The 27,987-nt window shown below is 49.8% G+C and overlaps 2 protein-coding genes across 2 annotated transcripts; one reads left to right on the top strand and one right to left on the bottom strand.

Moving 5' to 3' along the window:
* The first annotated feature begins 497 nt into the window (after positions 1 to 497).
* LOC126537407 (high-affinity choline transporter 1-like) lies at positions 498 to 26,977 on the top strand. The gene is made up of 9 exons (XM_050184417.2): positions 498 to 849; positions 2,985 to 3,092; positions 3,776 to 3,931; positions 10,886 to 11,034; positions 11,538 to 11,687; positions 12,219 to 12,348; positions 12,873 to 13,090; positions 15,006 to 15,694; positions 26,708 to 26,977. The coding sequence occupies exons 1-9, from the start codon at positions 657 to 659 to the stop codon at positions 26,910 to 26,912; spliced, it is 1,998 nt and encodes a 665-aa protein (XP_050040374.1). The 5' UTR covers positions 498 to 656; the 3' UTR covers positions 26,913 to 26,977.
* On the bottom strand, positions 21,743 to 23,754 carry LOC126537527 (uncharacterized). Its single transcript, XM_050184617.3, has one exon. The coding sequence runs from the start codon at positions 23,736 to 23,738 to the stop codon at positions 21,813 to 21,815; it is 1,926 nt and encodes a 641-aa protein (XP_050040574.2). The 5' UTR covers positions 23,739 to 23,754; the 3' UTR covers positions 21,743 to 21,812.
* Positions 26,978 to 27,987: the final 1,010 nt, after the last annotated feature.

Here is a 27,987-nt window from a genome sequence, read left to right on the forward strand (position 1 = left end):
GCGCCCAATGCGAGGCGACCCACTGACCTTTGGTTCACATGGAGTCCTGATTGTACCCCTGATTTCAAACAAAACCGCAAAACCACAACTGACAGCAGCGCCGTGCCGCGGCACTACCGGCAGATAAGGCGTGCCCGGCCCAAGAAAGGTCCACCGTTGGGAATAGATATGTTGACTTCGCATTTACAGCCGTAACATGGCTAAAAAAATAAGGGCAAAAGCTTTCTGTTTCGCCCTCGTATAATGCTTACACTCAGTATTGGGAGTGACGAAGAATCGAGTAAGCTTAGAAGTATAATTAGTCATGTCTAAAAAGAAGAAACACTGATGCAAACGTTTCATAATATGAAAGGAAAAGGTACCACAACGTAGCGTTTTAAGAATTTAGCGAGGAAATTATTTCTTGCTTTCTATGGCTCCTAGGAATGCGCTGCGCTTCAAACTGACTCAATGGCGAAGAGGACAAGGCGTCGCACGAGGCACGAGCTCTGCGCTCAAGCACGCTAGCGGACGAAGACGACGGCGAGGAGCAGAGCGCAGCGTCCGCCATAATTATTTTTGACCGTCGAGCTCGCAGGTCACGCACTCAGCCGCTCCTCCACCGGTGCCCCTGCCTGTCCCCGAGAGACTGTCCGTCCCCGCGAAACCGAAGCGCGATGGCGATCAACATACCGGGTCTGGTGGCCATCATATTCTTCTACTTCATCATCCTGGTGGTGGGCATCTGGGCCGGCCGCAAGAACGATGCGCCGCGTCGAAGCACCTTATCCATGAGCATGGGCGAACAATCCAACATCATGCTCGCCGGCAGAAACATCGGGCTGTTCATCGGCGTCTTTACTATGACCGGTAAGCGCCGCTGAGATGCCAGTATATTTTGATCGTCCGTCGATTTCAGTATCTCCGTCTGCTGGCGCCTGCGGCACACGCGCAGGAGCCCCAAGTCTATAATTACGATAATTGTTGGAGGTACGCGGCAAGCACTACTTTAAGGTGGCGCCAAGAAGTGTGTGTTTCTGAAAACACTTCCCAACAAAACGCTTCTCTATAGCGAAACCGTGGTAGAACTTCAATGACGTGACCTGTGCGAGCGCTGAAGTTCTGATTGGCTGGCCTGGGGTATGCGTCAGAAGGAGACAGGCACCCCCATCCAATCAGCACTTCAGCAGCGAAAAAAAAAAGGTCATGTCCACTAGGTAGACACATACCCCAGGGGCGTAATCTTCTAACGGTTCGGAGAATCAACCGTTCGCTTGCCCTCGCACGTCTGGTGAGCAAAAGCGCCATTCTGACCAATCTCACGACCAGAGCGGCCCGCTTTCCGGACCATTACAATATCGCACCCCTAACATTAAGAACGAAAGAGCAGATATGGCACACCTGGCGGCGGTGTTAACAAATGAGTCCTGGCCTGGGCGCTCGGATTAGCGATGGTACTTTTGCTCATACGCTTACCTTTTCTTCCTCGCGTAAAAGGAACCATGTCGTCTATAGCAACATTGCGATTGTTTGATATGCTTGAAGAGACATATGATACCATAATGTTCCAAATCGCAATGAGACGGCTGCAAGGTCAGTTCTTCACAGGGGCTATTTCAGAGCGCCCGGTACCGTGAAAGTAAACCTAATGACATTAAATATTGTGTCAAATCTACAAAGGAAGTGACAGATGAACTCCCGTTAAATTCCATGTATGCACTGAAGGCCAAAAGAGTGAGGAACAATTTCCCTGCCACTCTGTGATTCCAGGGATCATTAGTATAACTTCCACAGCTCTTCGCACTTTTGCAATTGCTTCGCAATTTTTTTAGAAATGTTTTACCTGACACAGCATATGCATAGTTAGCTTAATTGCTAAGGCGCAATGACTTTTTTTCTCTTGGCGCTCTGCTGGTGACATTAATTGGTGCTCTCAGCTGGCGTGTTAGTTTTCAAAGCTGCCCTCAGAAGGCCATTAAAGTGTCTTCCTTTCTTCAACCACTCATATATACTATAAACAAGGACTGTCATTCGCATGTGGTGATAAGTATTGTACTGCGGCTGGCACTGCCGGATACGGCGGCGCTGCGAATCCTATTCGATGGAACGAGCCGATAAATTACGTTGCTGTGCTTAGACGTAGTGATCACTGTCTACTACCAGGTCGCGTATTCACAAGGTAAATGGTTCTTATAGGCTAGTGCAATTTCTCAGAACAGGCGCTGGCCAATCTAAATGGCCACAGCGCCTGCAAGTGCGACAGTCTAATTTGGTTGCACACAGTTCTTATATAGGAAGCAAGAAGATTTGCTAATTTAGGCTCGCGTTCCGTGGGGCACACCCTGTATTCACCACTGAAGTGGCTCACTTGCGATAGAAATGGACGGTTGAGGCGCATTCCTGCCGTCGCGCCGTCGCCGTCGTCGTGCTGTCCCGCTATGGACGGCTCATTCGAAGCTTGCGCGGGGACTCACTCGAGTGCGTTTGGCTGCAAAAACGACAAAGTGGACGCGCCATCAATGCTCGATTCAAGCGGCTCAAGCGGTTCGAGCTGTTCAAGCCAGGGTAGATCGTTTTGCCTTCCACTGCCGGCATGAGCGTTGTCTGCAGGCGCAGCTATATAGGTGCACTACAGTATTCTTGCGGAGCATGCTGCTGTGTGCATGCACTGGTCCGAGCTGAACAGACAGTAAAAGTCAGGCTAACTTTAGGGTGGTGTTCCATTCTACCCATCAGCAGTTGTCATGCGTGCTACGTCGTGCTAACACGTAACACCCGCGTCACGTAGTGCGTAGTGTCCGAGCAGTTAAAGCACAACGCTTGGTATCGCTGTCAATGCATCGCCCTTCGGGTGGAACTGAAACTTTAATGGTGTGTTTCCGTATCGCGAGAAAGAGGTGCCGGGGGGATAAGCTTCTAAAGTGGTATACGGTATAATGTGACCCTACACCTGCAGTGTTGGCATGCCATGGGTTATGACAGTTGAGCCTTTCTCGTCTCTTTAGCGACCTGGGTTGGCGGCGGTTATATCAACGGTACCGCCGAAGTGGTCTACCTAAGTGGGCTTGCCTGGTGCCAGGCTCCCTTCGGATACGCCCTCAGCCTGTTCATCGGTGAGTTAAGCTAATCGGGTAGTTCGGTTTGCAGTAGGACGCAATCGTTGACCTGCTCATCACGTCTGTTTGAAGCTTGGCGCATGGATATTGACACAAGTACGTTGTTCGTAAAATATCAAATGCAAAATATTTTTTTGTTCACTACTGTACGTATTCACACAATATCGCATATGTACAGATGCAGACGCACACAACATAATCACGAGCGCATATACGCACATAAAGAAACACTTAACACGCACGCGAACGTTGTGACGTGCACTTGTCGAATATATTAATTAAAAAAAAATACTTTTCTATGCAACACTACCGACTTCAAGAAGGAGATACAAAAAGCAGGAAAAGACCGATCACCGAGGCCCTGAACTTTTTGTGGTTGCCATAGTAGATACTCAAACAAGCTTGGCGGAAGTCACGTGGTGGCTCCCCACTTCCTTGCGTATTTACCGTGGCACAGTGCATCGTAAATACGAATAAATGTATGAATTTTAATGCCTCAATGAATAGTTACGGCCAAAGAAATCCAGAGCCTCGATTTGCCTACTGCGCGGAATCGGTACATATAATAGGGTTCAAAATTCGTACACGACAGCTTTCCCTAGAAACACATATGCAAGAACAACCACCAACATGGCGATAGAAGCGCGTTACATTTCAGGTGTTCCTTATGCTTTGCGCAGGCGGATACCTGTTCGCGGTGAAGATGAGGAAGGCCGGCTACAAGACAATGCTGGACCCTTTCCAGCAGCACTTCGGCGCCCGCATGGGCTGCTTGCTCTTCCTGCCAGCCCTTTGCGGTGAAGTGTTCTGGTCGGCCGCCATCCTCGCCGCCCTCGGTAAGATGGCGCCGGTCGGTGGTGAAACGGCGCTCTTTCCAGATGCTTGCGTAGACGAGTTACAACTTGCTCTGTTTGCCATCATTGTACTGAAATATATTTGGTACTGGCTTGGAAAATTTGGGCTGTATTCCTATACTCGCTGAGGAGAGCTAAGTAGATGGTTAAGGGGACAGCGGCCATCTTAAGTCTCGTTCCACTTTTTACGAAGACGTCAAAGTAGACAGCTTCGCGAAAACAGCATCGAAGTCAAAAATGGGGTATGCTACTTTCCTGTCCAAGCAATATGGCGGCTGAGCAGGACGCTTGGAAAGCCGACAGGAAGGTTGTCCGTGCAGAAGAAAACGTAGACACGCTATCCCACGCCCTTAATGTAAGCTACATCGTGTTTTTCGTTGGTTTGCAGGCGCAAATACTTCAAATACAGAAATAATGGGTGCTTTTCTAAGCTTCTTCTTGTCGCCGCAAGGTGACGTCACGTCGCAGAAGGGTCTTCCGTGCGTCTTCCAGACGGTAGAAACTCGTTCGATTAAATGGCCTCAAAGCTTTCTCGGCTGTCTCCTTAGCTGTCTACGTAGACTGACTCCGATGCTGGTCATTATTGGAACACACTATAAATCTCACTAACTATACTAACAACGAAGGGACGGAACAAACGGAAGCTACGTTCGAAGCACTTTAGATTGAGGCAAACTCCGATGCCGCTTGTTCAGATACATGTAAAATGTAGAAATGCTTTTATGAGACAACGCTTGGGCAAATCTGAATGAGATTTGATCCACTTGAGAGAAAAAAGGTAAATTCTAATGACTCTAGGAATCAGTCTTGATTTAGGGCTTGGAAAAAAGAAAAAAAAATTAGTCAATCTAGCATACGCTAAAGAGGATGAAGGCGAAAGCCGGCGCGCTCACGAGACATTCATTAAATTACTTGACATTCTCATGCGAATGCGTTGTTACTTCGTATTATATGTTTTCTCCCACCAAAGGTCGTGGGTTCGAGTGCCCTAATGGTGCCTTAGTCCGCCTTAACACCATAAGTCGCTGGTTCGACCCCTACAAAAGGTCGTCGGTACGACCACCAATAATGGCAACATCAATTTTAGTGCCACTGAATTTCGGTCCCACCAAAGGTCGTGGGTTCAACTCCAGCTAAAGTCCGTGGGTGCGAGTGCCTTAGTTGACTTTGTCTTAATAAACACCAAAGTTAGTGGGTTCAGCTCACACCAGTGGTCGTGAGTGGCACCATCAATGTTGGTGCCGTAACACCGCACGGTCAGTTTTTCGATAACGATGTAGAATGCATTTTTGACCCATAAGCCTCTTAAGGCTTTCACCTTAATAGAAGTACCAAGTTTACAATACCGTAAATCCACACCAAAGAACGGATATCATAGTTCTGTAAACAGCATCCGTTATAGCATCTAAACAAACTTGATATACGAGGGCGAATCAAAAAGTCAGTGCCCCCCCCCCTTCCCCTACCACCCTACCATTTGTTTTTAGCCATATTACGGCTTTCAAGAAAGCGCTATTTGTGTAGCCATATCTACATTTTGAACGAAGCCTCTTGCAACACCAGCCAACACAAGCCTCGCAGACACATATACCGTCATTCTCATGACGGCACGGCGCCCCTTAGGAACCTCCCATAGACGGTGGCGCCAGGTTTCCCTCTAGGTGTTAGAGCGAGAAACTCTATGTCAGCAATGGGCCAGTAGAAGTCGCATATGGGAATGTGCCATATCACGAAATAAAGAGTTGAGAGAAGAATGAGGAGCAGGCTGATGTTCATAAGTAAAACTCTTGCTTGAGCTAGTTGGTTCATGCTTGAAGTAGTAAAGGTAAGGCGCAGAAGACCAGGACTCAAGAAGAAGAACACAAACGACAGGACCGGTGCAACAATATGTTATGTTCAATGTATTATGTTCATAAGAGAACGTTTAAGAGAAAGATGACTTCGCGCTCCGTTTGCGAGCTCTACGCGCCTCGCACGACTGCAAAATTTGGCTGAGATGTTCACACCAGTGTATGCTATCCACGCACTGTGTTTTTTCACCAAGGCCGAGGGTTGGTTCAGGATCCCTTTGGAGGTGTGCTGGCTGAAAATGTTTTTCTAGTCTTTATTGCTCCTTTGGATAGCCGTCGATCCAGTGATTGCACTAGGAAATCTCAGTTCCCTGAGAGTGCGACAAATAATTTCTTTATCTGCGACGAGTTCAAAGCGCGCGCCAATAGCAGCGTGTCCTGGGATGGGAAAAGGGTGACCTATCAGGTCAACGAAACTTGTCTCGTTGCACCGCGTTACGGTCGCTATGCCAAGGCTGCCAAAAGCTGAGTCGATTCAGCAATAGACGGGGCAGGAAGGGAGAGCGTGCCCCCCTTCACCCCTGTGTTTCCAAATTTTGCCGCTTCCGGCGATGCGGTCATTGTACGGCCTTCAAGAACCTCACCCCGCCACTTCTGCTTTAGAAGCCATGATCAATTTCGGCGATAGTACCGCGTCGGCGACTTTGTCGCCGTCAGTTGGGAGCTGATTGGCTGGTTGAGCAAAATCTGCTGAGCTCCTTAGCTGGTTGTGCCCTACGTCACGCGAAGGCGATCTTCGCAGAGGAAATCCCTGATGAGTCTCCTTTTTCTCGTCCGCACCCACGCTGCGTTTCACCCGCGTTTGGAACGGATCGTACAAGAAGTGGTGTAATTAATCATTTGTGCTGCTGTCGAAAAATCGAGACTTCGCATGGCAGTTATGGAGTGAACCGATAATTAAAAAAAGGAAAACAATAAAGCAGGACACAAGACTTCTTGGGTCAGTACTCCCTTTATGGCCATATAGTAAATTTTGTTTCTACGCTGGAAATTGTTACGTGCCCTCAAGCGAGCGTTCTACCGCATTAATTGGTTTCAATAACAATTTCAAATTGGTTCATTATTAGCAGCGATAGAAATATATGTGAAGTGTCGCGAACCCATGATGTCAGGAGGCGAACGTCACTGTCGACATTGACACTCTCTCCACTTGCCCCGTATAGCCTCCACACGCGAAATTCCTTCCCCGCGTTCTCCCGTACCGGAGACGGAGGACCGCGTCACCTACGCGCCACTGAGCCCCGCCTTCTTTTTCTTTCTCACGTTTTTGCTGCGCGTCGAACTTCCGGTTAAAGTCCTGCGCGCGAGCCCACGAGCTGTTGCGTTTGTTTCGTTCCGCTCTGTGCAAGAGCTTCCACGCTGTGCGCAATACACCTGCGTTGTCGTCTGGCCGCTGCTGTGAACTGGATCCGTCAGTCTGCGCACATTTGGAGAGGCTGGCCCGGCTCACGGATCTTTACCGCGACACACCGCGTCATTGTACCGCTGGCACCTGACTAGCGGTATCATAAGTCAGTGCCACATAAACACTGAGGCAGACGCTAGCGGATCACAGAGCATGACCGTGCGCTGGAACATGTAGAAAATCGTATATTTTCGTTCCCTGTGCGCGCGTCTGCACGACGTGGGAACAACAAGCAGACGAAACAGAAGTGCATCTCTTTTTCTAAGGTACGAAGTAAAACAAAACCAAATAAACACGCAGACATTCGGTTCGTGTGTTTTATTATTTGCCTAAACTTTAATTCGTCTATTGAAGCAACAGGTCAAATAAATACTTGCTGTTCCATTTACTAATTCTCAAAGTCATGCGTCACTGTGGGTGACGTCACAGCAGTGCCAACTACATAGGTTCACTGGTGCGAATGACGCCGACTGGGAGCGCGGCACCCGCGAGGAGAAGCGAGCATGACGTTTCGTTGGAAATTTCAGCCGTTTTCGGGACGCGTAGCGGTGTAATACTTTGCCGGCACGATTGTAATCGCGCATTGTATGCACCGCTCTTGCCAGGTCATAATGGCCAGACCTGGTGACAATTGGTCTTCAAAGGAACACTGAAGAGAAAAATGATTTCTTCTGTATTTCAGTAAATCACCCTTCTACAATGCCAAAATCACCACTCGTACCACAATAAGACGCTTGGTAAGCCAGAAAAGTGCAATAACAAAACACGGGTGCTGACGCCTCCTTGAAGTTCCCGCACCAGTTCACTGTGATGTCATGGATTTTGACACCGTCTTCTAGCTTCTCTAGGGCCTAGTTAATTCTGCATTGTGTTCTCATGGAGCCAGAGATTGAACATGGCGAGTTTTGGAAACCTCTGCTGAGCCAAAGTGGCCTGAATACGACAAAACACTTTCGTGAAACCTCTGCTGAGCCGAAGTGGCCTGAATACGACAAAACACTTTCGTGTCGACTATGACGTATCGTCGTTCGGAATTCGGCCCGAAATTCAAAAACTTCGACCTTCATTTTATTTCTGTAATATAAAACCTATTATTTCGAAATTAACGACGACGATGTCTTCAAAAACGTTGATTCCGTCTAAACTGATTTATTATTTTAATGTCCTTTGAGCTTTGTACAGCCCCTCGAATATTGCATTCGACACCGTAGCTTTTGCGTGAATCGTGTTCTTATAAGGGAAATGTCTACAAGTTTGAAAGGTTTCCATGAACACCTACCTGTTCGTCAAATATTGCAGTGGTTGCCGAAAAAACAGATTTCTCTTTTTATATGTATTTAAACAGGAGCCCCCCGCTTCCTGTTAAAGCACAGTACAATCCACTGCCCACATATTTGTAATACGCGGCCGCTACGCCTATATAAGGGTCTGGAAGTTCAGACCTTTCGTGGGCCACCAGCAGACGAGTAATGCGTACCTGACGAGTAATGTGTAATTAATTAATCGAAATGTGTTACATTTGCTGATAATATTGCAATCAACAATTGCATTTTTCAATCGGTAACGCTCACTGTAATTCAGTTAATATTTTTCAATGACCAAATACATGTAAATAGTTACGTTACTGACGAGATAAGCTGTAACACGTGACGCAGCTTTAGGAACCTGAATTTGGTGGCAACTACAACCCACAACGCCCGAGATTGTGCCACGCAGCAGCTTCGCAGATGCGCCTGCTAAGACGGGATAGTCCGGGCGCTCAGAATCTTTCTCGTATTAACGCTCCACCAGGCGTTGTCCGTGGAATCAAACCGGAGCAGGTATGTCTCGATAGCGACTACCACTTGGGACGTTAATGCCAGGAAATCGCCTACGTACCATTTGTACGGCTTCTCATTGGCCCATTCGGGAGCGTCTCCTTGGAACACCAGCAACTATGAAACAATGAAGCGCCTACACTTCACAGTGGACCCCGCTCCTGAGTAATGACAGCCTTGTGCGCAAGATGTTCACACGTTAGAGCACCGACCCAGCGTGCACATTTGAGCGACTATCCATGATCACAGCTGATTCCGATGGTATAATAAGTTCAAACGGAAGTAACGTAAGAAAATGGATTTATTTTGATTATTTCCGTAAATATTTTCGTCAGCCACTAATTCGTCACAGTAATCAATAACATTCCTGAATGAAGTACTTGTAATCAGTTTCCTTTTTCTGTAACGTGTAAAAGTCTGGCCACACTAGCGTATGCCTTACGAATTGCGCGCAAACGTATAACGTATATATACATTGAGAGGATGACAAAACGGAGAACACAGTGCTCCTCACAGGTCTACCGGCAGGAATACAAGCACTGCGTTCATTATTGAGCAGAATTGTGGCGTAGCGAAAACCATGCACGACAGAACCAACATCAATCATGCGCACACTTTCAACTAATGTATTTCCAGGAGAAAACGGGCTATATAGAGGACATGCGCATAAGCATAGCCAAAAGCGAAATCTAAAAAATATATATTCGTTACTGCGGATCACAATAGAATGTTCACTTGTGCATGTCCCCCCCCCCCCCCCCCCTCGTTTTTGGATGAACTATGCCTCTGCCGACTCACGTGCTATTGCGTCACAACTTCGTTTTAGAGTTCGAGTCGCTGATAGCGCGGGTTCACAGCCTGCGTCCAAGGTTCACAATTTGTTTATATTCTTTTTTTTTCTTTCAGAAATAAATGTATTGCAAGTACATTGCGTCTTGCACATGTTAGTTCGGTCGTCGCTGGTCTGTTGCTGCGCCGCAATTCTGGTATATATATATATATATATATATATATATATATATATATATATATGTATATATATATATATATATATATATATATATATGTATATATATATAAACGAGAAGAAAGAGGGTTAACCGAGGGGCCCGACTTTTATTAGTCATGTCATATCATAAGATATGTCATATGTTATGTCATATCAGAACAAACACTGACACCGCGGACAACATAGGGGAAATCTTTGAGCACAAGTAAAGTTGCCCTCGGTCTCAGTGGTTGTTGGCTTCTTATGATATGACTATATATATATATATATATATATATATATATTTATACACCCCCACAACTAGACCAACAATATGTTTTATTGAGCCCTCCTAAAGGCGTGACGCATTAAGCTAGAGGCATCTGTTTCTATCGTTTCTCCTAGCGGTTGGCGTTACCGTCCACTTATGCCATTGGCGCTTCTGCCTACTATTGCGACATGTTCCACACAAAGCAAAACAAATCATCGTTTATTCGGACACACTCGTTCACGATATTGAAGACAGTGCCTTCCTTAGCGAGTCATCTCTACTCTTCCGTGTCTGGTTTCTGGGTTTCTAGCATTTTTCGCTGACCGATCCCGAAGACAGTGCAATCTGAAAACGCGGGCCAGTGCCGAAAGTAGTGCAGTCTAAATTGGGGCGTTCCCGTGGTTATCTAGAATAAAACTAAGTACAGTAAAAAAAAAATTAATCACTCCTACTCACCTCCTACTCTCCCCACGTGAACGCTGAAGCTGTAAGCGCCGTGCGCAGTGACTGTGCCCATTGTCACCCCCAACTTGCTCAGGAAGACCTTGTCTTTGATGGACTTCCAACTGGATGGTTGAATCACCTTTCAATTATTCACTGCGCAGGCGCCACCGTAGAGGTCATCATGGACTTTGAGCGCACAGAGTCGGTGGTCGCGTCGGCGTGCATCGCTCTCTTCTACACGTTCACGGGCGGCCTCTACTCGGTCGCCTACACGGACGTCGTCCAGCTCCTGGCCATCTTCTTTGGCCTGGTATGCGGTCCTTTCGTTGTCTTTCCTGCTCAACATTCTCCATAAGTGCTACTGTGTGGGACGAAAGAGGCATCTGCATAATCTAGGACCTCGTAAGGTCCTAGATAAGGTCCTAGACCATGCCGTAAGGCACGGCGTTCTGGAATTGTTTTCTTACTAACGCGCCTTCAGAAGCCTAAATTTAAGGAGGGAGCTGACAGCTGAAGTTGCACACTTTAGTATTGAAGTTACGTAAACAGGGCTAAAGTGCCTCAGGAAGGCTGGCTAACGTTTCGATAGGTGTACCTATACTAGTCGAAGGTGGCCTTGTCATGCACGGAGGGCTGACAAGGCACCTTTGACGAAGATATGCCCACTTACTGGAACGTTGGCCAGCCTTCCCGAGGCGCTTTTGCCCTGTTTATGTAACTTCAGTACCACAGCCTTCAGTAGTGTAATTGTGCTTCTCTATATTGGTCACATGCCACATGGCTGATGGCGCGTCTTTGCCCTTCGTCGCTCAGTGGCTGTCGGTGCCTTTCGCCATGTTCCACGAGGCGGTCGGCCCGATCTCGTACCCGAAGAACGACTTCGTGGGTAGCGTCGAATGGAAGGACTTCGGCACCTACTGGGACTCCATGCTGCTCCTCATGATGGGCGGCGTGCCCTGGCAGGTTGGTGGAGGATGTGTCCCGAACCTCTCGCATTGCTCTCTGTCCGACTTGTCACCACTCGTGTAGCCACCTCCTTTACGCCAGTTGCAGGCTAGTGCACTACTCTCTTGCGACAATAGGAACACAAATACCCTCTCGCATTCAGCGGAAAATATTCTTGCTGCGTGTACTTTTCACCGCACGTTTTCCAATGGTGCATGGATCTGCGAACCTGAGGCTAATGGCTCTTCTGTAGCGTTCGTGAAAGTCGCCTATCTTCACAGTGCGGGCTCGAAAAATACTGCGTTAATAGAAGGGGACTCAGTGACATATAGAAGTTGTGCTAGAGACGTGGACAGCTACGAAAACCTGTTATATGTGGCAATGTCCTGCATGTCTAAGGAACGGTCGAGTGCAGTCCTCGCCTGCTCTAGCGCGGCTTTTCCAATGTGAGAGTTCACCGACTAAACCAAGTTACCCTGCTAAAAGCGGCCCGCCGCCTCTCTCCTTAATACCTGTCGCTCTGCAACACTCAAGGCGCTGCGCACGCAGGTCTACTTCCAGCGGGTTCTCTCGAGTCGCACGGCCGAGGGTGCCGAGCTGCTGTCGTACATGGCGGCGTTCGGCTGCCTGTTCATGGCCATCCCGCCCGTCGTCATCGGCGCCGTCGCCAAGGCGGCCAGTGAGTGCAGCAATGCTACGCAGGGGAAAGCACAGTGCGCGGCCAGTGCCAGCGACTTGTAATTGCCAGAATCACGGAGTAGAAAAAAAGGCCCCTAGTCCATTGCACTACAGAATTGGGTCTCATCAACCAGCCCTCCCGGTGCAGTATCAAATACGCTTCAGCTGTCAAGGAAAGGTTGCGGAGAGAGGGCATTCATAACCGATGGACGTAGCCTGTATGGATGTGCCACTCGGTGACCGACGTGACAGGAAATGCGTGACGATCACAACGAACGACACGTACCGCGCGTGGGAGAAATAGCAGGACCCATTGTGTGGGGTTATCACGGCGGCTGTTTCAACTTAATCGTCGTACTTTTCACCGTTACACAAAGTTGCCATGCTCAGATGGAATTCGAGACGTTATGCATACGCCGCAGAGAACGGTATTTTCCGTTCCTGATCGGTTCTTTCCCCATGCATGGCTCGCCTTCACCGACGCGTATTCGCACCGCCAACTCTTTTGTGTGCCCTTGCGTGCAGACTTCACGCAGGCGGGCTACACGAAGGCCATTCCGCTGACGGGTGAGGCGACGTCGCTGACGTTGCCGCTGGTGCTGCAGTACCTGACGCCCGGCTTCGTCTCCGCCATGGGGCTGGGCGCCGTCTCCGCGGCGGTGATGTCCTCTTCGGACTCGTCCATCCTCAGCGCGGCCTCCATGTTCGCCTGGAATATCTACAAACTCGGCATCAGGCAGAACGTGCGTGCTCCGCCCGGTCCCTTTGTTTTTTTTTTTTGTTTTTTTTTTCTTCTTTGCTAACAGGGGTGGGCTAGCGTGGAGCTTTGTTCTGTATAGAATAGTGCAGAACGTCACAGGACACTATGGGTTTCCTGCGGTGGGTTTCCTGTGGTGGGTTTCCTGCGGTGGGTAAGGCACAGGGTGCACACACGTGCAGCTGCCACTATGGTTCGCTGAATGTGAAAAGTTGGAGCAGAGAATGTGCATTTCAGATGAATGGCCATTGCCACAATAATCACGTAATAATGAGGCAGCGGATTATGATAGAGGCTGTGACTATACTTACTTGTTACAGGAATCGGTACGTACCGCTTCAAATGAGAGAATTCTTTCCAAAGGGGTTATCGCTCCTTATTACAATATACAGGATTGACCTTGGCCGATATTTCAGGATAAAGAAGCCATATCAGCGAGGACACCGCGACGTCTGACGTGACGCAGCGACTCAGTCGTGGTGGCACCGTCTTTGCGTGAGGATAACAGAGAATACGAGTATTGTCTTATTTATTATTTGCGTAATTTCAAAATATTCATTTCAAAGAAGACATAAATACAGAAAGAGGCCTCATAGTCAAAAGATGTAATGTGCGAGACCCTTGGTAATGCTTACGTCAAAGAAAAAGATTCATCCATGATTCACCTGTACTCCTTAATGCGAAATACAAAAGCAACTCAATATGCGTTTTCATTTTGCGATATATTGCCTGGCGCGGACAATCTGTCTCGTGCGGCACGTTGAAAATGGAGTGAAGCGTCACGTGACTGCCTCGCTAGTCGGGAGATTCCGACAGGCAGCGTGTGGGTGACGCGTGGGCGCAGTTAACAGCAGCCGTCGCAGACAGGCCTCCGCTCATGCAACGCGTTGTTTCCATATATAGTATCGTGCAACGCGATCACCGCATGCCATCGGTAAACAGACGTGGGCCCACTCCTCTGGCGCCATCGTGTAGCGATCGTCGCAAGCCTTACGCGGCACTACGCTTTTCTTCTCACGCTGCGCTCAGCGTTCGCTTTCATGTTTCTCTGTTCTCGTTCGCTCGGTTACGCCGAGGGACAACGCCGACGCTCGCCGCAGGAATGGGCGCCTAAGAGCTGCCCTCTAAAATAACTATACAACGAACAGCATCAGCCTATTCAGAACATCATGCAGTGTAGAGCAGCTGTAACATCATGCACTGCAGAGCAGCTTTCAGTATATACAACGTTGCGAACAATCAGAATTATGAAAAATACGATATTCATTCTACAAGTCTAAACATACAGAAGAACGTTGCAAATAAATAGAATAATGAAAAGTTAACTGTCTATTTAGCCCGTGTAAACGCAAATTCCTTTTAAATGAATAAACAGAATCATCTTTTATACCAGCCGGCAATGAATCGCACATTGGAACACGTTAAATATTTGCAGTGAGCTTGCCGTAATTAGTCGTGGGCGTAAGTAATAAGTGGTTATATTATGTAACAAGAAGCGTCGATGGAACATGACGAAGTTAACTAGGATGTAGCAAAGGAAATGGAAGCTTTCGGGAAACGTACTTAAACATAAAAATTCCACTATATCTTTTCAGATTCTGCATTGGTAAAATGTTACGCGTAAAATGTAATGGAGGAGTCTGACACATAAAACAGCTAAAGATTATACGTATTGCTTGATTCTGAACGTGTTGAACTGAGGATAAGTGAGTAACGTGCGTGTTGCCCCATGATGAGATGCAACAGGTTATATGACTAGGGGAGCGCTATGTTTTTCCTTCTTTTTCGATTTATTCTGCAGTATAAGTATACGTGTTCTTTGGAATCGAAATATTCTCTTCCAGCGTGATGCAATTCTTGTCGTTACAGTGTCCATTCAATTGGCATTCCGTGCTTCGCAGGCCACGGATAAGGAGGTGATCGGCGTGATGCGCGTGTCTATTGTACTGGTGGGCGCGCTGGCCACCTTCATGGCGCTCACGGCCGAATCCATCTACGGCCTGTGGTACCTCTCCTCGGACCTGGTCTACGTGATCCTCTTCCCGCAGCTCGTGTGCGTGGTCTACCTCAAGGAGCACGTCAACACGTACGGCTCCTTCGCCGCCTACGTGGTCGGCTGCTTCCTGCGCGCTGGCGGCGGCGAGCCCATTCTCAAGATACCACCCTTCCTCAAGTACCCCTTTTACGACTACGAGCAGGGCGTGCAGCGCTTCCCGTTCCGCACCTTCTCCATGGTCATCAGCTTCCTCACCCTGGTGGCGGTGTCCGGCGTCACCTCATGGCTCTTCGCAGGTGGACGCGCGCCTCTCGACTGGGACGTGTTCGGCTGCTTTCAGCCCGACGCCAAGGTGCTCGATAAGGTGCCCTTGGTTGAGGGTGCGGAATTGAAGGCGCCTGCCTCTGTGGGACCACCGCTCGCTGCTCCCGAGGCTATGCTCACGCCGACCACGGCGGAGACGTCTGCGATTCCGGGCAGTCATGCGTCGGTGTCGACTACGCCTCACGAAGCCGCAGGGATCACGCCTCATAGCACCTCGGAATACAAGCTGTCGCCAGTCGAGAAGATTCCCAGTGGCATATCGCAGCACTCGTAAGTGAGCCGGCAAAGAGTCTTGTTCTTTTTCCCTTTATTTTAGAGCGCAGCTCTTAGTAGACGCCTGTTCCTGCGGCTAGCGTCGGCATGACCGTGCGAACGAGCTCCGCGAAGAATGAAAGCGAACGAGGAGTGCAGTGGGAGATGCACGAAATGCGATAGCGCAGGAGAAGTGTGCCGCGGAACCATGAGTGAGGCGGAAAGCGGAGGAGGACAGGAGGGATACGGCCTGTGCATGCGCTAAGTTGTCGACGCCCGGGCAGCCTCAGCCGCGGGGGCAGCCTCATCTGCGCTTCGGAGGGGGGCAGGGTGCCGTGGGGTGGGGAGGGCTACGCTCGTCCGCGGCGTCAGATGCTGAGGTCAGTCCGCGGTATGTGGCACGGGGACCACTGCTCCTGCAAGGGACGATGCCGAGCGGCTATGAGTGAGGCTTGGTGTCACACTTCCTTGGAAGTTGTCGCCGCTGACACTGAAGGCACGACTTCCCAGCGACGAAGAGCCACTGTTGTTGTTGATGGAACGAAAGCATGAGAATAAAAGCGTAGTGTCGCGCAAGACGGCCTGTGCGGCGACGATGGCTATATGCGATATGGCGCCAGAGAAGAGCACGCCGTCTGTGTGGAAACAAAGCACTGCATGAGCGAACGTCTGTCTGCGGCGGCCGCTGTGAATCGCACCCACGCGCTGGCGCCACGAGCTGGCTCTCGCGATCTCCGGATTAGTGAGGCAGTGTTGCCACACCTCGCTCCGTTTGAAACGTGCCACACGAGACTGATTGCCTGCGCCAGCCAATATATCGTAAAATGAAAGGAGTATCGTAATCATCGGTGATCTTTTTTTTTTTTTTTTTGCGCATACACTCGGCAACCATGAACGCTGAGTGCGCTGCAGTGGGTTCCGTCTCCCAAGATCAAAGTGCGCGCTCACTGACGGGACGTATGGACACACAAACGATCGACTACGATCGACCTTGATGCTCGCGCAGATATCCGAACGGTTCAAAAACATCTTGATCAGTCTAGGCGCCCCGCCGCAACCCAGCGCTCTGGAATAGTTGTCATATTGTTCTTGTATATGGCTCACGTATACAAGGACTCTATTCGCCTCCTTGCCTTATACGGCAGATATCTACAGGGACATCGTTGCAGCTCAATTCTACGCGTTGTTGATTGAGTACTTCGGATTATCTTGGACATAATGTCCGAAATAAACCACTGCTCTTCAGAGCCTCGTCGGAAAGAGAGGCGCTACTCTGAGCATATGCCCAGGGACACTATTCGCAACAACTGAAGATAAAAACTGCTGATTTCAAAATTATCCGAATTCGTACCAATGACATAAATCACATAATCAGCGAAGTAGCAAAATTAATAAACAAATACGTCAGGGCGCGTCTGGGGAACACCAATGTAGTCCAGTTCGTGATATTGCAAAGCTGAATTCGCAAGCTGAAAGCTGCTGTACCATTGAGTCGGTTTGCGTTTCTTGGCGAGGAAACGCTTGTGCCCACACACTTGCGCTTAATTGAGATTATGCATAGAAACGCGCTACACTCTCGAAAAATTCCCGTTCACTTTTTTTTTTGTCCAAAGAAATTGAAATAAACTGTGGTATATTACGCGCGAAAACCATGATTTGATTATGAGGCACGCCGTATTAAGAGACTCCAGATTGATTTTGACCCTCTGGGGTTCTTTAACGTGCGCCCAATGCACCGTACACTGGCTTTGCATTTCACCCCCCAAGGAAATGCGGCTGCCTCAGCCGGCATTCGATCGCGCGCCCTCGATCTTAGCGATCCCAACGCAATAGCCATTGCGCCACAACGACGGGTAAAAAAAAGAACCGAAATTCGAATCCTTAGACTATGTATACAGCTACTTTTGCGCAAGTCAGTGCAAAGGAGTTGCCCATTTCCAAGTTTGGCGAATTACATCGCATCGATACTTCGCGTGCGCTTAGCCAAGAAAGTCGTTCGCGAACGGCAGTGCCGTTGCATGCTTCACGTGCGGTATGGGCGTGTGAAACAGGGCCCGTGTTCACAAAAACCTCTTACGCTAGAATTGTTCGCAAGAAAAAAAGTCAGCCAATCCTGATGCTGGACGTATCATTAGCGAAGGGTGCCAACCAAGGGCAGAGATCACTTACAAAATAAAAGGTTTGTGTGGATTCGGCCCCAGATTTTCTCGATTACATTCAAACTAGTCTCCTCGACAAGACATTCGCAAAAGAAAAAGAAAAAGAAAGACGGCCTTGTAAATTTTTTTGCCGGCGCCAGTTGCTCGCTTACTTTTCTTCCGGCGTTATGCTGACGAAAATGCGTGTGTGCCTCCCGGGCCCGCATCTCACGTTATAGTATCACGCAACCGTATTGCAGCAGGCAGGTAGCGGTATACCTGCCCAATGGCGATACCGAGATTTGATATCCGGTCAAGAGTGTGGTGTCAGGAGAGAGCAACTGAGAACGGAAGAAATGCCCTCTCGCAGGCATATTGTGTTTAAGGGACACTAAAAAGAACACAAGGTAAATTATGCCCTTCCACAATAACGAAAAGGCTGTGCTGGAAGGCGCGTCCGACGTCTCCCATTAAGTTCTTTGACAGGTACGTTACACGGGCCCGGCAATGTTTTTACGGAAGTACGCCCAACGTATTTTTCGTTTCTTTTTTTTTTTTTTTGCAGGCTACACGTTAAGGTACGTCGGCCATAATCACGCTGGACAGTTAAATACATACGTCCCTCGCGTCAGCCTTCATTCTGTCCGTGTTGCTGTGCAGCCCGCCCTGATCAGCATGCTCGTCGTTGCAGCAACAAGGGTCACATCTAATTCCAGAACGGAGGTGTGCGCTTTCGCAGAGAGAGAGAAACGCATTCCATTCGGCCGGTGTGCTTCGACGCGATATTATGTAAACGTGTGCATCAAGCAAATCGTAAGAGGCGTTATAGTTACTCATACGTTTCAATGTAATTTCGACTGCGTCCGTTTCAACACACTTTGATGCTGTTTCGTCTGCTTATTGTGCTCTATAGATGGGGGTTCTGCGCAATCGTGATGAAGAATATAGATTCAATAGATCGCTTCGATGGTACTCAGTGTCAACGTGGCTGAGGGCTCGCTTTTATACCGAAACATGCAATGACTGTTTGTGTTCAATACCGTGTAACATAATTCGGTGTTAAACAACATAGGCTCCAATTCACGCTGCGAATGTGGTTAGCCATCGAAGCTGTGGTGTCACTTGATCGTATAGACCAATTAGACGGAGCCTTGTGCTGGGTGCTGCCGAGCCTCAGCGCGAAGCCGTTGTGCTCATTGACGTTGTTGTTCCTTTCATCGTTTATCCTGTTCGCGCTGTTCTTCAGGAGTCCTAACTGTGCGGGGCTCGCTTTGGGCAGGAACCACTGCGCCCTGCCTATGGCCTGAGCACGACGCCGTATAGTGCATACTGACGTCTGTTTCTGTCGCCGCTGCATAATGTCACGTGGTGGTGACGTTGAAGAACACAGTAGCAACACAACACAACAGTAGAATAAGATGCAGTTGCCGCGAGGCGGCAACTGCAGCTTATGCGATGACATTTCCACCGGGAAACGCTATGCGCGAACGCGAGTCGGCCGAGATTTCTGGTTCTTTTTTGTTTCCCCCGCACGGCTGGCTGTTCTGTTACAGCGTTGCAGTAAACTGCGCTGGGTAGCTTGGTCGGATGTCAATTCACAAATATTCTTTCTCTTTCGTTTCTAATTACTCCAGTATTGCTTGACCTGCCGAAAGCCTTTTTCGCCACTTGCATCTTGCCAGACAAGATGGCAGGAAGCAATGCGTCCTCAGCACTGCCGGACAGTCACACCACCCGTCAGGTCACGCGATTGAGTAACTTTATTGCGCCGTTATTACGTCCGCTACTGAGCACATTTAAAAAAATTGGAGGACGCTTAAGCTTCGCCTTCAAGAGGGGAACGCGATAGCGTTATCGCACTCCGTTCGCACCGCCTACTCAAACGATCTATGCGAGCCAAACTTCGCGATCGGCTCGGAGAGCCAGGCCGCGACGCGCCATGAAGGCGGACGCGATCATGGGGCGAGTGGCGCGCCACGTGTCGGGGCAGCGCGGTACGTTGCGAGGAGGGGGTCTCCTGTGTTTACCGCAAGATGGCTCTGCGTGTGCGCAGAGCGCTGAAGAAATGTAGCGGAAACGTACTTCGCTACTCGTGAAACTGCGACGTCTGTAATTTACATGGTCATAATTACCTATATACACCGCAGTATAACTTTCTACGGGACGTTTCTAAGGCAACACCGCATTCACTAGAGGCGATTTTGTACCGCTTTGAACGAGCGAACTCGTGGCTGAGTGCTAGCGTCTCCGTCTCACACTCCGGAGACCCAGGTTCTATTCCCACAAGCCCATCTTGCAACGTGTTTTTTTTTATTTATGAAGTGCCTTCCCGCATTTATCGCTCACGGCCAACGCTGCTGACGCCGACGATACCGGCTTTTCTGCGACACGAGCTCCTTCACGTTGTCGCGTTAAAACACCAGCATATCGTAGTGCAGAAACGGAGCAGTAAACGCACTTATACGCGGACCCAGCGGTGCAATAGTTCTGGCTTACGAGCGGCAGTGAGGACGTGCTGATCGCTGTCATTTGCCATTAACATATCTAAGTGGCAAAAAGACTTTCGCCATGCTAGAGAAACTCCGCAAAATAAGGGACACTTTTTTTTAAATATTTACGAAACAACAAAGTAGGCGCCACAGGGACTCGAACCCCAGCTCACAACATGGGAGTCAGCGATGCTACCGCTGGAACTTGCCGAACCGTTTTTTGAATTGTGTTGCCATAGCAATTATAAGGGCGCTCAAGGCAAATTTCCGTCGATGGCGACGGCGTCGCCGTAATCCGTATAAAGTCCAAGTTCGAGTAGATTGCGGCGACACGCTTTGCTGTAGATGCGAGAGAACGCTTGAGAGGGTGAGCCGCAAAGGCTAGTGGCTCGATGCGGCGGCGGCTTCTCGCGCGCGCTATAGGGAAGAAGCAGGGATGGTTCGCCCCGTCTTCTCATGAGTGCAAGGAGGGGGGGCGGCGGAGCTCGGAGATGTGCGCGTGCTAGAACGGGGGGGGGGGGGGGGGGCGGTGGCAGGTTAGCGCGCATCTCCTCTTCTACACCGTGGCTGCGGTAGCGGGGCGTGGTCGCCCACGCCCTATCTTGGAGGCAGTCTGCGGTGGGTTCGAAGGCTAGGCGATCCGAGATAGGTGATGGATTTGCGTACGCTGTGTTCTCGCGTGCCTAGTTCACAGTGAAGAGAGATGAAGTACGAAGGTGAATTCGCTCGCCGCTGCTGCCGCTATTCATCCCGCCAGCGTTCGGACAGCGAGTGTCTGTGGTCATCGAGTGAGATGTGTTCGTATTTGTCTGTGCACACGTCACAACGTGCGCAGTTAGTAGGCGAATGTTTGCAGCAGTTTATGCAGCTTATAAAACTACCAACCTTACTTTGCATAGCTGTCCAATTTGCTGTCGCAATCAGTGCTTCGCCTTTCGGACGAAACTGCGAGTTTTGTTTATTAACCACAGACTCAAAATTGGTTGGGCCTTTGCCGCATTAATTTTGTTAATTTTGGCGTTTTGAAAGACCGGTTATTATGCAGTTTACGTGCATTACTCTAGCCTTTTATGCATTACCATATTTAACACCTAGAGCCACTTTTTTATGACTTTTTCTCCTTATTAACCCTGCACCGCACAATAGTACTGATTGCTGTCGAAAGGTGCAAGAATTCGTAGATTTTCTCGCTTGCGTGCGCAGTATTTCACATAGCATATTTTATGACAGGCAACTCAGCCTGTGTGAGAAGGAGCTTTGCATGTTTTCTAACGACTGTAATCTGAAGGTAGCGCGAAGGTCCGACGTAGTCTTAGACACTTCGTAACCGAAAGGTTACTCTAACCACACCACGAATAAAGGATCTGTAAGCCGAAACAAGGGCGAGGATGAAAGGCTGGTGGCGACGCCGCCTTGAAGTTTCCGGACATGGATGGATGGATGAAAAACGTTTATTCAACGGATTGAGAGTTTGCAGGCCAAACATGGCCCTTTACATAGGTGGAGTCCTTAGTCTGGGACCCCACTGGACGAAGCTGCTACCCGCGCCCGTTGGACTAGAGCCCTTTGGGACTCCAGCGCCGAGCAATTGAGTAGGGCTGCCTCCCATGCCTCTCTAGTGGGGGAAGGGTTGGGGGGAAGGGACGGATTCATCTGACACGCCCACACCATGTGAAAGTTATCGGAGACTTCCCCACAGTGAGGGCATCGCCCATCAACTTTTGGGTCAAAATGTTTTGCTATTGCAGGACACAACAGGGTGTTTGTCTGCAGGCGCCGCAGTGTTCGTTCATCGGCCTTACTCAGGCCCTTAGCAGGGACCGGGAAAAGCCGATGACGTTCGCAATAGTCTGCCAGAATTTCCCTGAACCGCAGAAGCGGTTGTCTAATCTCTGAGCCGGAAGAGTCTGGTTGAGGTGCCCGGTGGGTAAGCGCTCGGGCGGCCGCGTCCGCAGCCTCGTTACCTCTAAGGCCCTGGTGGCCCGGAGTCCAAACAATGCGTTTGGGTGAGGGGTCCGATTCCCTCACGGCTCGCTGTAAAATGCGGTAGGCTAAAGGTGATACCTCGCCCGCCAGGTAGTGCTCACAGGCTCTGCGCGAATCTGTGATGATTACCTTCGAATTCGGGTCCGAGGCGGCAAGTGCTATAGCAACTTCCTCGGCCTGCGCGGAGTTGAAAGCGCGGTAGGAAAGTCCGTTAACTCGTTGGTCCTGGTGAACTACGGCAGCCGTGTAGAATCCAGTGGGCGACGGCCCTGCCACATCAACGTAGTATACACCCTGCTTTAATCCATATTGGTGTTCGAGAGCCCGAGCGCGCGCCTTTCGTCTGCCTTCATGTGTCTGCGTGTCCATGTTGCGCGGGAGTGGAGGGACCCAGAGCTTGTGACGCCAGAGCTCCGGAAGCCTGCATGTCTCCTCTGGAATGCACTCGTGTTGTATGTGCAAGCGGTCTAGCAAGTGGCGCCCGGACACCGTCTGCGAGAGTCGCGTGTATTGGTTTACAAGGTGGGCCTCCTTTAACTCCTGGTAGGAGTTAAGCACACCTAGAGCCAACAACTTAGCGTTGCAGGTAGCCACCGGGAGGTCCAAAGCTCGCTTTGTAACCTTCCTTATGATGGCGTCGATGCGTTCATCGTGTTTCTTTGTAGTTCGAAGGTAGGGTACGGAGTATAGGATCCTGCTGGTTACGAAGGCATGGGCGAGCCGAAGCGCGTCCCTGCCCCGCAACCCGCCGCGTTTGTTGGAAACGCGGTGGATCATACGTCCGACCTGTTCGCCTATGCGTTTGAGTTTGTCGATAGTGGATTCCGGGCTGAGTCTGTGATGGATGAACAGACCCAGGATCCGGATCTCCTCGACCTCTCTAATAGGACCTCCCATCAGAAAAAGACGCAAACTCGTGTTGTCTTTGGGATTGGCTTTAATGTGAAGTAGTTCCGATTTCGCAGGAGCGCATTGGAGACCACAGTGGATAGCATAGCTATCGACGATGGAGGCGGCCCGCTGGAGGCGGTCCTCCATTTCCCCAACGCTCCCTTCGGTAGTCCAAATTGTTATGTCATCCGCGTAAAGTGCGTGTTGGATGCCTTCCACCCGGGCCAATTGTTGTGGAAGCTGCATCATGGCAATGTTGAAAAGGAGTGGCGACAAGACCGCTCCTTGGGGAGTGCCCCGTGTGCCCATGGTGTATGGGCCATATTCCTCGTCCTCGATCTTAAGGAGGGCCTGACGCTTCGAGAGGAAATCTCTGACGTAGGCGAATGCCTTGTGCCCGCAATCCGTGGTGCTCAGGTTTGCCAGGATGCTGCCGTGACGAACGTTGTCAAAGGCCCCCCTAAGATCGAGGGCAAGGATGGCCTTGTCGTTGTGGCGCATGGCTGTGGGTCGTATTATGTCGCGATGTAGTTGGAGGAGGACGTCCTGTGCAGACATATGCGGGCGGAAACCAAACATAGTGCCTGCAAAGAGGCCCTTAGCCTCCATGTACGGAGAGAGGCGATCGCGAACCATCTTCTCCATAAGTTTGCCCACACACGAAGTCAGTGAGATGGGCCTTAAGTTGTCGGTATTTACGGTCTTGCCTGGCTTAGGGATGAAAGTGACCAAGGAGGTCTTCCAATCAGGAGGGAGTGGACGCCCGTCCCAGATCTGATTAATGTACTCTAGCAAGTGAAGGTAGGCCGAGTCCGGAAGATTCGCCAACAGTTTCACTGTTATGCGATCACGGCCCGGAGCCGTACCTCTGCGCATCTTAGCTAAAGCCGCCCTAAGGTCGTGGAATGTAAAAGGGGCATCAAGATCTGGATTAGGCTTGCCCGCGTACTCGTACTCGGGCCCAATCGGGTCCTCTATGCGACAGAGATACCTGTCGCATAGCGTGTCCGCGAGTTGAGCTGTCGTGCCTTGGTACCCGCGCAAAGCTCTCAGAAGTTGTCGTTGCGTCTCCCCTCTCGTCTGAGTGGGGTCAATGAGGCTGCGAAAGAGACGCCACGTCCCTCTCGAGCTCATTTGACGCGCTGCCAAATTGCACTTTTCCATCCAATTTGAGTCCGTGAGCTGGGCAGCATACGCTGCGGCTTGCTCCGTGAGTTCGGTAATGCGAGCCTTAAGCTTCCGATTCAGCTTTTGCTTCTTCCACCGCTTGGTAAGGCTTCGGCGCGCCTCCCACAGGTGCATTAGGTGATTATCCACTGCGGGGATGTCTTCGGAAGTCTGAACTGTCGTAACGTGTTGTTGCTGTATTGTGTGTAATTGCTTTGCCCACTCAGCGTAACCGCTGGAAAAGAGCAAGGGAGGTACCTCCTGCATTCTGAACTTATTCCAATCGGTCAATTTGGCCTTGCTCCACTTTTTGCGAGCCGCCTTCGCCAGAAGAGTGATCCGGAGAAGGCAGTGATCGCTACCAAGACAGTCCCCCAGGTTCTCCCAGGCGGCATCTTTAGCGTTCTTAGCGAGAGATAGGTCAGGGCATGTGTCACGCGTTACCGAATTGCCCACGCGTGTGGGCCATGCCGGATCCGTGAGCAGCGTGAGAGAAAGTGTGGATATTAACTCCGCCAGTTTGCGTCCTCTGGCCTTCTCAAAGTGGTATCCCCAATGAAGGCTGGGAGCGTTGAAGTCCCCAACAATCACGAGAGGTTCCTTGTCAGCCAATTTGAGCGCGCGGTAGAAGATTTCGTTGAAAGTTACGCGCTGCTTGTGCGGGGGGCAGTAAATATTAAGAATATGTATTGACGGGTAATGGCGCTTAAGTGGCAGGACCTTGACCATGGTGTATTCCTGTTCAATCTCCAAGTCGAGATCGACCGGGACTGCGGTGTACGCCTTGTTCACCAGGATGCACGTTGTAGGACATCCTTGAAACGAGCTATACCCAGTGAATTTAGCTTCCGCGCCGGGTTCCTGTAGAGCCAGGACCGCCGGCACGGAACCGAGGGACTGCAGGTTTTGGGAGCCTTTACTGAGCCACGACGGCCAAATATAAAAAGTAAACTTTAATATCCATGACGTAACACTGACACATCGGCGCTGGGTTATCGACACGAAAAAAAAAAATGGAACGGTAATTCAACCTTAACTTTCTCTGCGAATGATCAACCTATTGCCGCGAAATAACGAAAATAGAGTTTTGAAATAGCTTATCGGGTCTAAACTTGATTTAGTGTTTCCTTCAAGTGTCATTTTAAGCGCGGTGATTGCACTAAGTAAGCGGTCCTTCCCTTGGTAGGCGAGGTAATGGAATCTAGTTTGCTGCGACCGCGGTCGCGACAGTTGCCGCAGACAACCTGCTTACCTTGCAGATATTGTATTGCCCTTCATTGTGAGCTTTCTGCCAACACAAAGTGTGTTCGCTCGAGATAGCGGACACGGCTCGACCTTAGATCAGTGGAGCTTCAGAGAAGCGAGGACCTGTATCGATGGCATTTTAAACCCTGTTCACGTGCACCTCACCTATGGGGCAGTAGTACGCCAAAGTATGGAAAGAAAAGCTTGGGGTGACGGAGGAGTTGCACCGGATTTGACGAAGTGGTTGTAAAAGTATGAGCCGGTTTTCTTTTCTTTTGATTTCCGCCAATATCTCGTATGGTTCTTTTGCACAACTTTCCTTTCCGCCTCTTTTGAGTACAGCTTGGTTGTCTTTGACGTACGACTTGCTTCAGTTTGCCTCAGGAGTACTGAATGCTGGACGTGTTGGTGTTCCATAATCAAGAAAGAATGGCGCGAACACACGTTGACGAGAAAAAAAAATGAACGGTGCTCGTTCGTGTTTTTCTTTCTCATCCCTGTGTGTTTGCGCCATCCTTTCTTGAGTATTCAGTTTGTGTGTATCTGAGCTTTCGTGTTTCTCTTGTAATCGATAACTATTGTTGTGGAGTTATTCATGCTCTCGCATACAGTCTCCATTTTCTCCTAGGAACCAACGTGCGATGCTTGTAGATCGAAGAAACTATCGAACACTTGTTGTGCCCTTGCTCTTAGCACGACATTTTTAATGAGGCCTCTTTCTCGTGACAACATTAAACTAGCTAAACTCCGTAGAATCTTGGATTCAGCTAGTCGCTGCAGGTGTCATATTTCCGGCAATGAAAGGCGCCAAAATAGACGCGAACAAAGACGTCCAGTGGTACGTCTCTTACTCCGCGTCTACTTTGCGCCTTTGATTTCCTGAAACAAGGCTCCGTACCATTTCCTGAGACCAATATATACACCCGTCGATGGCGTGAAATATTCGTACAAATGTGCAGATCAAGTGCAACTGCCTGAGTGACCGGTTAAGTAGTCCTCGTGTGCCTATTCCGCTGTGCGCGCTCGTCATGGTCGACCTCCCTGCCTCGACTCGCCTTGCTTTTTGTCTCCTCTCCTTGCCAATTGAGCGCCTCCGCAATGGGTGTGTCTTGCAGAGCTGAAATGACGTTCAAGAGTCCCGGTGCACCAGCGAAGGGCGACGTGAGCAAGGACCCAAGCGATACGTCGACCAGCAAGCGCAAACGCAAGAAGCACCGCCGCTCCAGCCAGGAGTCAAGCAAGGTGGCGCAAAGCGACAACCCGCAGCCGCCGCAACCGTCGGCCGCGCACGAGAGCACAACCGAGGAGAAGCCCCAGTGAGCTGCCCTGGTGCCACCGCATTCGCAGCGAATGCCACGTTGGTCGTGGTGGCAACGATAAAGAGAAAATGCTCTCGTCTCTTGGGAACCAGTTTGACTTGGGTATTTATGCACGCAGCCGATCCTCTCTAACTCTTAACCACGCATTGTAGTACACTTCGAGCGCTGCAGAGGTAAAGGTCCAAGAGGATGCACGCAAGGAGCTGGAAGATATGCGCAGCCGTACCACGTTCCATAGAGGTGTCCGAAGGCAACCGATGCGTACACGAGACGGGCCATGGTGAGGCCGCATGTCCACAAATTTAGTTTGTGCGGGGTAACGAGGCGCTGTCGCTGCTCGCCGGCAGTGTTCCTGTTGGCAAGCGTCTGTGATTCTTGTTTGTCTGGACACGTTGAATATGCTAATGGTTCAGGGTTGACGAGGCGGGACGGACAGAAATTCGCTGCTTACTTTTTCGGGGCGTAGTTATGGGGTGTGAACACTATAGCACATGGGCTGAGAACGACGGATATGCACGGAAGGAGGCGCGGCTGCTAGAATTTTCATTGGCACAAATTTACGGCGCTAGCGCAGCACAGAAGGCGCAATGGCTCATGAACTAAGGACGTGTAAGTGGAACAAGACGAGTGATGAAATTAGGCTTTGTTGCCTGATAACGTGCCCTGACTCACTTGGTTTTAGAAGTTATCAATTCATGTTTGAGTGATATACAACGTTAATATTCTTAATTTTCTAGTGCTGTGCGACAGGTGATATTCCGATGTCGCACCTAATTGCCAATATTCGTTTGTTCTTAGGCTTCAGACGTTCGCGAAAGACGGTATTCATCTGCATTTCAGGTTTCCACGTCCTTCCGATAGAAGATATTCACCTTTCCGTATCACACACATGTTCTTTAGAGAAACAGTTAAATGATTCTAGGAATCGCTTACGCCATTATTCACTGGAATAAAGGCTTATTCTCTCCCTTTCACACGGCTCTTCGTTCTTCTTCGACGCCATCTTGCTGCCACAAGTTGCTTCCGACAACACATTGCCAGGGAACGCAGCGTGTCGTGTACGCTGTCGCATATCT

The sequence above is a fragment of the Dermacentor andersoni genome, chromosome 4, assembly GCF_023375885.2.
Source record: "Dermacentor andersoni chromosome 4, qqDerAnde1_hic_scaffold, whole genome shotgun sequence".
NCBI classification, from domain to species: Eukaryota; Metazoa; Arthropoda; class Arachnida; order Ixodida; family Ixodidae; genus Dermacentor; species Dermacentor andersoni.

What these genes read in the sequence shown, in the direction of transcription:
- LOC126537527 (XM_050184617.3), bottom strand. Translation starts at nt 23,738, where the DNA reads ATGTCTGCACAGGACGTCCTCCTCCAACTACATCGCGACATAATACGA.
- LOC126537407 (XM_050184417.2), top strand. Translation starts at nt 657, where the DNA reads ATGGCGATCAACATACCGGGTCTGGTGGCCATCATATTCTTCTACTTC. An exon ending in CGGCGTCTTTACTATGACCG is followed by an intron (nt 850 to 2,984) that starts GTAAGCGCCGCT and finishes TCGTCTCTTTAG; the next exon opens with CGACCTGGGTTGGCGGCGGT. An exon ending in TGGCCATCTTCTTTGGCCTG is followed by an intron (nt 11,035 to 11,537) that starts GTATGCGGTCCT and finishes TTCGTCGCTCAG; the next exon opens with TGGCTGTCGGTGCCTTTCGC.